At 36.0% G+C, this 10,585-nt stretch overlaps 2 protein-coding genes across 2 annotated transcripts in view; both read left to right on the top strand.

Moving 5' to 3' along the window:
* The window catches only part of LOC109831287, a 53,958-nt gene extending 51,060 nt beyond the window's left edge, over positions 1-2,898 (top strand). Inside the window, exons 2-6 of the mRNA XM_020398620.1 lie at positions 1,230-1,257; positions 1,343-1,414; positions 1,517-1,855; positions 1,944-2,172; positions 2,268-2,898. Of these exons, the coding sequence (XP_020254209.1) occupies positions 1,230-1,257; positions 1,343-1,414; positions 1,517-1,855; positions 1,944-2,172; positions 2,268-2,779 (1,180 nt within the window). The 3' untranslated portion in view covers positions 2,780-2,898. The remainder of the gene's footprint in view (positions 1-1,229; positions 1,258-1,342; positions 1,415-1,516; positions 1,856-1,943; positions 2,173-2,267) is intronic.
* Positions 261-4,346, top strand: LOC109831582. Its single transcript, XM_020398927.1, has 2 exons — positions 261-316; positions 3,428-4,346. Exon 2 carries the CDS (start codon positions 3,430-3,432, stop codon positions 4,165-4,167), a length of 738 nt encoding a protein of 245 aa, XP_020254516.1. The 5' UTR covers positions 261-316; positions 3,428-3,429; the 3' UTR covers positions 4,168-4,346.

The raw sequence follows: 10,585 nt of genomic DNA, 5'->3' as shown, positions 1-10,585 counted from the left end.
GGCAATTCACAAAAAAAAAGAGGTGATTTGGGCAGAAAGCTGACAACAAGTCAGAAAAAAATACTAAAAAAACCAACAGCCTCTTTCTCTCAGCTACCATTTTTTCACCTTTTCTCCTCCTCTCCTGGCTGCGCCTCAAGCTTTCATTTTTTCACCCTTTCTCCTCCACTCTTGGCTGCGCCTCAAGAGTCGGAGAAGAAGAAAAATCGCCGCCTCTGTCTCCGTCGTTTGCTTCGCTTCAAGTCGGAGTCGAAAACACCGGCGACTCTATCGTTTGCTTGAGGGTAGATCCGCTCGAGGAAAGGATTTGGTCGAGGTATAAAAATTTTGCCTTTCTCTATTATTTCAAGTTCCCTTTCAAATTTCTTTAATTGTTGTTAAAGAGAGCTCTAGCTTTCACACTGATTGTTGTTAAAGAGGGCTGTAGCTTTCAAAGTTTGAACTTTGTTAATGATCGGCTAATTTGTGGCTGTGCTTTCGGATGGTTCTGTGTCAAAAACCTGAAGTTAGCTATAATTTTGTAGAATTTTATGGGTAATTTTGGCTAACCATATAGCAGGCTTCTATTGATGAGGGTGTTTGGAATTTTGTGAAGGTTGAACATGTGGAAACAAAAAAAATGCTGCAAGTTCAAAGAATGTTTTGGTGTTGAAATTTCCCTAAATGGACCAATATTAGTTTGTTGGTTTTATGAAGAAATTTTGGCATCTAGATCAAGGAAGAGAGAAATCTTTAATTCTACGGTTAAGTTTGGCAATGAAGCCATGTTGTTGCAAAGTGGTAGGTATAGTTTGGTGGGAATAGTTGGAGATTTTATTTCTTGATATCTAATTTAGTACATGGAAGTTTCTGAATTCATTTGATTGTGAGGTTTGCAAAGAATAGTTGTTACGTCAGAAATAAACTTGGTCACGGAAAAAATACATGTAAAGAAAATAATGCCATCAATTTCATTCTATCAGTAGTTAAATTGTCCGAAATGTAGAGAAATCCAACAAAATAATGTTACCAAAGTTGTCTAATTATCATATCCTATTGTTATGGATTTTTCTATTGTTTTGTAGTATAGCCCCCTGTACTAAATTACCCAACAAAAACTAAATAAACGATAAATCGTAGTTTTGAGGCTCTAAATAATCTCAAGTATATATTGTTCTAACATTTTGTTGTATGGAATTTTCAAGCACTATTCTTTTCATGCACTATTCTTTTCATGCACTATTTCTCAGGAATCATGATTTACTCAAAAGCTTGAATGTATATAACTTTCTTAGTCTACAATTTATTACTTTTACTTTCTTACTTTCAAAAACTAATTACTTTCTTACAATATATAAAAAAGATGGACAAAAATGAAGTTGTACGTAGGATGAACAATTCAGCTGCTGTTGCTACTGTACTAGTTATGCTAATGGTATTCATACGCCGATATCAACATCGTCCACTTAAAAAACATAACATCACTCGTCATCCTTCGTATGTAAGAGACTTAGACAGACATTCTCATATGCGTCAGATATTAAATGGTAGTACATCGAGTTGTCAAGACTATCTCAGGATGCGCATTGGACCTTTTATGAACTTAGCTCAAATGATGAGAGATGAGGGCTTATTGAAGGACACAATCCATGTTCCTATAGAAGAACAGTTGGCTACATTTCTCTACATAATGGGACACAAGTCCAAGAATAGGGCTTGCAGAATTGACTTCATACGTTCCGGGGAGACTATTAGCAGGTATTTCAATAAAGTTCTAGGAGCTATTTTTTCTCTTCGGGATAGGTTTATGAAACAAGCCCCAAATGAAACTCCGGCAGAAATTATGGAATCTAGTCAATGGTTTCCATTTTTCAAGGTAAGTTACGTATATTAATTATAAACAATTATAGCTATTCTATTGAGATGATACTAATTAGGATCTTGAAAGATTTTTTTTTATTTAGGATTGTATTGGTCTAATAGATGGAACACACATAGATGCAACAGTACCAACTAAAGATGCTCCTAAATTTAGAGGACGCAAAGGGATCACACAAAATGTTTTGGCTGCAGTAACACCAAATAAACGATTCACATATGTGATGGCTGGTTGGGAGGGAGCTGCAAATGACTTCACAATTCTTAAGGATGCACTATCCTTGCCCCCACCAAATGGTTTGAGAGTCTACGAAGGTAAGACATAAACAAAAATTCGATTAAGATGATAAATTAGTCAATATATTAGTAGGTTATATGTAATATAATAATGCACTTCATCAATATTGTAGGAAAATATTATTTGTGTGATGCTGGATACCCAACCATGCCGGGATTCATTGCTCCTTATCGTGGTGTACGATATCACTTGAAAGAACATAGTGGAAGAGTTCCTAACAATCGTCGAGAGTTATTCAATCTTCGGCATTCATCACTTCGTAGTAAGATAGAATGCACATTTGGAATCTTGAAAAGTCGATTCAAGATTCTTTCTGCCAAACCTCATCATCCTTTCCCAAGTCAAGTAAACATCGTAATTGCATGTACTATTTTACATAATTATATTGCTATTATTGATCCGAATGATAAGTTCTTGAATGAGTTTATGCATGTAAATGAGGAGGATGGAGATATCTTGAATGAAGATGCACCCATTATTGATTTTACACAACAAATGACTCAACGAGAACAACTTGATACGCGGGAAGAGTGGAAGTCACGGCGAGATCAAATTGCATATGAAATGTGGATTGAATATTGTAATCGACATCGTAAAGGAGTCACGTATGAGACACCTTTTTGAGATTTATATGTAATGTTTGTAATGTGCTATGTTATGCAATTTAAACTTTGTTATGATTTGTAGGATTTGAACATTTCAACATGTATGCAATGTGGTATGTAGTGTTGCTTTATGTAGAACTTAAACTTGTGATTTGTAGGATTTGATCATTTTAAAAGATATATATTTTTGTGATTTGTAGGATTTGAGATTCAATTTGTTTGTTTTTGTTTCTATAGAGAAGTTCAGTGAGATGATTTGGTTTGTTTTGTTGAAGAACTTTGGATAGTAATAGAAGGCGAATCAATTTTTTGTTTACTGTTGTTGGAGTTTTTCTTTTGTTAAAAATTTATTTGTGAAGTGTTTGGTTTAGACTTTAGTGATGATGGGAATGTCAGAGCACTGTTTTGCTCTGTTGCAGAAGTGAATAACTCCAGCAGTAGTTCTTTGAGTAAGATCTCTTGTATAAGTGCTCTAGATCATCTCAACATGTTTTGTAAATTCTAGATCATTTCAACATGTATGCAATGTGGTATGTAGTGTTGCTTTATGTAGAATTTTAAACTTGTGATTTGTAGGATTTGATAACGTCTTAAAAGATATATATTTTTGCTATTTGTAATACTTGATGATAATTGTTTTTTCTTTTGACAATGTTTTTGCAAGCAGGGATGGAGAATCAAAATGGCTCATTTCGTCCGAAATTTTATTCTCAAAATAGAGATAGTCAAGAGAGTAGAAATTCAAATGTAGCACTTCATGATAATAGCCCTACAGGAAGAATGCCCCAAATTCCATTCTCATATGGTTCTTTCCAAACTCCAACATCTGGATATGGTTCTTTCCAAAATCCCATGTCAGGTATGATGCCTCCTCCTTATGCTTGTGGACCATGGATGCAATTTTTAAATGGTACACCAATGCCACAAATGAGATCACAAAGTTCACCCATGAGTGGAACGCCAAGATCATTATCATTTGAAATCCCCTCATCGGAAGCTAGTGGCGGGTCTAAGAGGGTAGCTCGTGAACAAGATGAGGAAGTTTCGTCACCTTCAAAAAAACTTAATCAAACTATGAAAGTGAAGAAAGCTGGAAACATCATGTGGGATGATGAGCTTGATGATTTCCTCATTCCTTTCTTGGCCAATGAAGCTAGGAATGGTGGAAAGTGTGACAAGAGTATGCGGTCTAGGGCATTCAATAATGCGGCTAAAGCATGTACTGAAAAATTCCATCAGTTATTTACCAAGGACAATGTGGGAAACCACTATAGAACTCTTCGGAATCATTATCTAGACATGCGAAAATGTCATGAAATCAGTGGCGCCGGTTGGGATGAAGAAACAAAAACAATAACACTTGATCCAAGTGTTTATAGCACATGGGCAAGGGTAATAATTTCTTAATTTTCTGCTTTTAGATTTAATTTTATATTGTTTCCACTACATGAATTGTATATTAGTGTCTAAATCCATTGCACTTCTCTAAATATGCCGCATCAATCAAAGGCTATAGATTAATATGCCATTAAACTATGCCATTGGTGTAGATTAATATGCTCAATTTTGTGAAGGTTCTGTTTTCGGTTAACATAAATTTAAATTAAAGGAAACACCACTTACACAATCTCAACAACTTGTTCTGGGGGAGAATGTGGGAGATGCCAAGGCTCGCTGAATGTATTTGATCCCATGAAGTACATCCTATACACATCACACAACATGTGTCTCTGTAGCTGCTGCAGATACACACACATGTTGTGTGTATCTGCTGCTGCTGCAGATACACAAGATACACACACTGTGTGTGTATCTGCTACTGCTGCAGATACACAAGATACACACACTGTGTGTGTATCTGCTGCTGCTGCAGATACACACACATGTTGTGTGTATCTGCAGATACACACATACTGTGTGTGTATCTTCAGCTGCTGCAGCTTGAGTGTTTACATATGTTTTGACTGAACATGGAATTAGTGTAAATATTTCTTATATGTCCTATTATTTTGTAGAAAATCCAAGACTCAAGGACTACGTGAACAAGGCTTTGAAGCACTACGATGACTTGAAGCTAATTATCGGAGATGATTTCGTAACTGGAGAGTTTAAAAAAATGCGTACGATAATTTTGAAGGAGTAGCCAATGAGGTAATTGATCTTGACTTACCCGTTGAGAATGATAGCTCTCCTATTCAAGTTGGATCATCCACGGAGGCGAAAGCTAACAAGATGAAAAATGTAAAAACTAAAGTTAGAATTGACAAATCATCACGTGCAAACAAACGTCGTCTTGTACGAAATGAGGATTCTGAGGAGATGACAAGTTTTCTTGAGAAAGTGGGAGAAATTGCATCCGCAATTAAAGAAGGCAATCAACACTATAGTGCAAAATTGGCCGAGAGCATATATTCTCTTCGTGAATTCCCACAACATGTATTGGATCATGTGCTCGATCATCTATATGATAATGAAAAACAAGCTAGGCTATTCATAGTGAAGCCATTGGAATCTCAAGTGACTTGGATGAAAGACCATGTCTTGAAGTATCACTTGGACAACAATAGAAATGTTGGGGATGATATTGATGAGGATTCAAGCTAGGGATATGTTATTTTGGATAGAAGATATTTCCTTTTGTTGAATATTTGGGTGAATTTGAACTTTAATGTAGGTTTTGATTTATTTTACTTGCTTTTTTTGTGGGTTGGATGACTAAACTTTATTTTTGGTTGTGATGTTGTAGGTTGGATAAGTTATTTTGGATAGAAGAAAATACCTTTTGTTGAATATTTGGGTGAATTTGAACTTTAATGTAGGCTTTGATTTATTTTACTTGTTTTTGTTGTTGGTTGGATGACTAAACTTTATTTTTAGTTGTGATGTTGTGGGTTGGATGAGCTATTTTGGATAGAAGATAATACCTTTTGTTGAATATTTGGGTGAATTTGAACTTTAATGTAGGATTTGATTTATTTTACTTGCTTTTGTTGTGGGTTGGATGACTAAACTTTATTTTTAGTTGTGATATTGTGAGTTGGATGAGTTATTTTGGAAAAAAAACTTTGATGTCAAGTATTAGTGACATCCTTGCTAGTTGTGTTTAGCAATTAACTAAGGTTTATTGCAAGATGGAAGTATTTATTTATCTTTTTCGTTGCAATGATATCTATTATATATTCATCATATTATGTTTATTTTTATCTAGTAATAGTGAATATATAGTGGTTGCAATGAACATTATGGTTGCACTATCTTAGGTGATATCCAACAAAATTTCATACTAGCTATGTGATGGTTTGTGAAATTTTGTTCAACATGTTTATTTTTAAAAATCAATAGTTTGTTAATTTATTGGATTAAAGAACTTAATAGAATATATTGGTCATAAAAATTTGTTATTTTTTTGGGGAAGGGGGTTTCTCTTTTTAGAGAGGTAACTTTACCTATGGTAATATGATCATTTGAGTAGGGACCACACAATAACCACTTTTTAAAGTTTCAATTTGCAAACCAAACAAATGTTTTATGATTCCAATGAAATCAAAAACAAACAATGAAAAGTATAAAAGTGAAAGTGATGAGGTGGACAACAACTTTCCAAGTTGTGTCATAAATACACAACTTTACCTACAACAACCAAACAGCCCATAGGCGTCGAGGAGGAAATCCCCTCATATGATAAGGATACCCATTAATCTCATATGAGATTAATGGATATCCTTGTCATATGAGGGGATTTCCTCCTTGACGCCTATGTGGCACAATCATCATCATAAAGTAGACACAAATCCCCACCAACTCTAATCTTTTATTAAAGAAGAGAGCATGGGTATGGATTTAGGAAGTGCAGAGCTTTTGATTTTACTAGTTTTTACACACGTGCAATGCACGTGATTTAATACCATGATTAAGTATTTTTGGCAGTTTGTGCTCATTTTTTTCTTTAAACTCTTACATCCCGATTATTTTTTTATGTTTGTTTAAATGGGATACACCCAATTTAAATTTTCATGTTGATATTTGAATTGACAAAAAACAAATATAATTTAAAAATAATTTGAATTTTCATATTATTTTTGACCGATATGAAACTAAGCTTTATTTGAGAAAGTATAGCATTGCAAAGTGAAAAATATTAAAATAGTGTTATACAAGGAAGGTGAATATTTAAAACCAATATGGCAAAATGATTGATTTAAAGTATGTTAAAACGATGCAAAAGAGAATATGAAGTTTATTCCTAATCATTGATAGACTTCATAAAAAATATAAATTAAAGATTAATGCTAACTCTAGTATACTTTTATATGATAAAAACATCCACATAAGAATATAAAAGTACTGAAAAAAATTCATGAAACTCCCTTCTAAAGATTCCTAATTTCACTCAAAATAATTAAACTATTCTATAAAATATTCATAAAATATTGTTTTTATTTCTTCTATTTTATTTTTTATTGAGTTAAGATCAATCCTTCTTCAGGTTTATCATTTATCATTTCTCGGACAATTCTAGAGTATTGTCTTCATCATCTACATCAATTGTGACATCAGGCTAATTTTATATTTTTTTATGCTATTATCTTTCCTGTGCTCGTTAATTTTTTATCATCTCATTTAACTTTACAAAGAAGTCAAATGTACTTATGATGTTCAACACAAACTGCTCAAAATATAGACTTTGATTTTTTTTCTATTTTAATGAGAATAAATATTAATTATATATATATAAAATTCTTTGTGTTCCTAATTTATTACTTAAATAAATTAGAAGCTATCTCTTTATTTTCCTCTAAAATGAATTCTTCTGATGTGCATCCAATAAAAATTTCTGTTATTTCAATAATATTACCTTTGCTCTATCCCTGTTGTAGGCATCGAAAATTGCCTATAGGTCTTCACGAACGGTTCAATGTTAAAGGGCGACGATGAACGTCACTATCTGATCCACAGAAGTTCAATTGACGTCGATGAACGATTGAAGTGAATCGACGAACTACGTGAGCTGATAGGATTTCGGAACAACGAAGACCCGGGCCAACCAGGAACCCGGCGATGTTCACAAAAAGGACAATGCCCTTCGAGCCTCGTTCATTCTACAGATAATCCAACCATTGGAGCAGATAGAACTCTTCGTCAAGCTTCCAACGCACTTGGAATCACTCAAATCCGAGTTCGGACGAAGAATTTACGGCGAAAACAATTAAACATACGCAAAGGAGCGTCTCAGGCTGAGTTGGGACACCCGGGGTGTCTCGGGAAAGTCGAAACACCCCAGGGGTGTCTAGGAACCCTAGGTGCTCCCATTGCCTATAAATAGCCACCCAAGGCCTTATTTTTGGGGATCTAGATTTTGGAGAGTTGGCGAAGCCCTGCTATAGTGAAGAGTGGTCGAGCGCTTCAACAGAGGAGAGGTCTTCATCAGATTCTTCATCACCCGTGCCCGTTCCTTAGTATTACCCTTCGCCGGTAATCCTAAGAAGAGCAAATATCTCGTTTTAGCCGAGATAGGCGCTTCAGGCTTCTAGATCTCCTCGCGGATCGACGAAGCTCTGTCCGATTTTTCAGGAACAGATCTGAGTGCCAGGTAGTCCACGGATATCGACGTCCCCGTCACAGGCCAAAGACCCACGCAAGCAAGAGACGATAAACGGATCTTGCGTTTATTTTCAAGAAAGTTGTAATTTTTATTTCTTTGTTATTTGAATTCATTTGTAACGACTAAGTCGTGACGCAACCGGCATTCAAGATCCGGGTGAATGAAGAGATCGAATACGAGTTCGATCGACAAAAGTTTGAAGAGTACCTCTCTTCCTCCTCTTCCAGATCCGCCTCTCCGAACAGGCGCAGGAAGGCATCCTCTTCCAGAAATGTTCGCGGGACCTTCGGCTCGAAGATCCAAGATCCCATTGCCGCCGCTGCGCCCGCACCACGCGACGTCCCCGCGTCATCCAACGTGGTCGAGACCGCAGATCCGAACTTCTCCTCCGCCGAGAAGATGGCTACTGAAGACGCTCCAGCATAATCAAAGAGGGCACGCCAAAGACGGCGTCAACGCCTTGCTCGTCAGCTGGCCAAGGCTTTGGAGCCGATGGACGGGATCCGCTACAACGAAGATCTAAAGTCCAGACAGCGCCAAGAGCAACAACTGCGCATAACCAACTCCTCCTCCAAGGCAGAAACGAACAGATGGGTTCGTGTCCAAAGAACCCGTTCTACTTTCGAGGAGCGAATCCAGAAGCGCCGCACCTTGCTTGCGCATACCCGGACCCTTGTGCAAAAAGCACAAGAAATGCAAAAGGAGGAGGCAGTTAAGAGATCGCCGAGATCCAAACAAGTTTGGGTGCCAAAGGCCAAATCAGCGCCTAAGGCAAAAGCAGGCGACGTTGCTCTTCGGCCGTCGTCAACTTTAGATCCCGAACCTCCAGTAAAGCCCTACCGCAACGTGGATTTCCCCAAGTTTAGGATTCCTCTGAAGGATCGTATTGATGTCCTACCCGAGAATCGAGGAAAAGCGCTTGTTAAAGAAAGCTGGAGATCGTTGAAGGAGCTTCGAGCCAACATCCGGACTGGGGGTCGTACGCGACCTCCTAACAAATTGATTTCTGCAACGGCCCGCTTGGCGGTGCGTGCAGAAAACCAGGAGCCCGTTAAAGTTTCACCCTCACGAAGGTTTGATTCCAAGCGTGTGACTCCTGTAGACGCCAACAAGGCGATGTGTAATGACCGTAAAATTTTGATATTAGTTAAAATAAATTTTTGGTATTTTAAAATATTTAATTATGATTTTTAAAAGAGTATTTGTATTTTTCTCGATTTTCTAGAATTTTTATGATTTAAAGTCTAAGTTTTATATTTATTTAAATGGTTTTGATATTTATAAATTAATTTAGTGCAATGAAAAATTCTGGGATTTATCCGTTGTGTTACTGATACTATTACTTATTATTTTAAATAATACGTCGTATTATTATTACTATTACGTATTAATTCTTATATTATGTTGAAATTATTACGTATATTTTTGTATAATACACTGTATTATTAATTACGTATTATTTGTGTAAATTATTGTATTATTACGTATCAGCTGTCGTATTAGCATAACTGGTACGTTTTATCGTGTAGATAATTGTCACATAATTATTTGATTTTAAATGTAAGTAAATATATTTTTATTATTAATTATTTCCGTTTAATTGTACAATACGGGTATATTTTCGACAGTTTCATATCAACTGTTGTATTAGCTCAACATGTACGTTTTTATTTATAGATAATTATTATGTAATTAGTTTAATTTTTAAGTACCCGAAATTATTATTTTTAATTATTTTCGTTTAAATACCTGAACCCATTTGAAAATAACCCGGGCTTTTTCTTCCCGCGTTAAACCCCTATCAGCTACCCAACAACCCCGTTCTCTCCCTCCGCATTTTTTCAAAAATGACGGCGGCACGCGCACCGTATTCATTATTTTATTTTATCTTTTTTAATTTTTTATTATTTTTTTTATCTATTTAAACGCCCAGCTCTCTCTCTTTCTCTTCGTACTCTCTTCTCTCTCTCTCTCTCTCTCCTCTCCCTCCGCATTTTTTTCAAAAATAACGACTGCACGCGCACCGTATTCATTATTTTATTTTATCTTTTTTAATTTTTTATTATTTTTTTTATCTATTTAAACGCCCAGCTCTCTCTCTTTCTCTTCGTACTCTCTTCTCTCTCTCTCTCTCACTCGTACATTCTCTCTCTTCTTTTTCTTTCTCTCTCTATCGAGCTCGAGCTCGAGCTCCTCCGTCCGCCGCCTTCGCCGCTGAGCGAC

Source organism: Asparagus officinalis, chromosome 2, assembly GCF_001876935.1.
Source record: "Asparagus officinalis chromosome 2, Aspof.V1, whole genome shotgun sequence".
Taxonomy (NCBI): Eukaryota; Viridiplantae; Streptophyta; class Magnoliopsida; order Asparagales; family Asparagaceae; genus Asparagus; species Asparagus officinalis.
The sequence above is the reverse complement of the archived record's forward strand: the minus strand, read 5'-3'. Positions and strand labels throughout refer to the sequence as shown.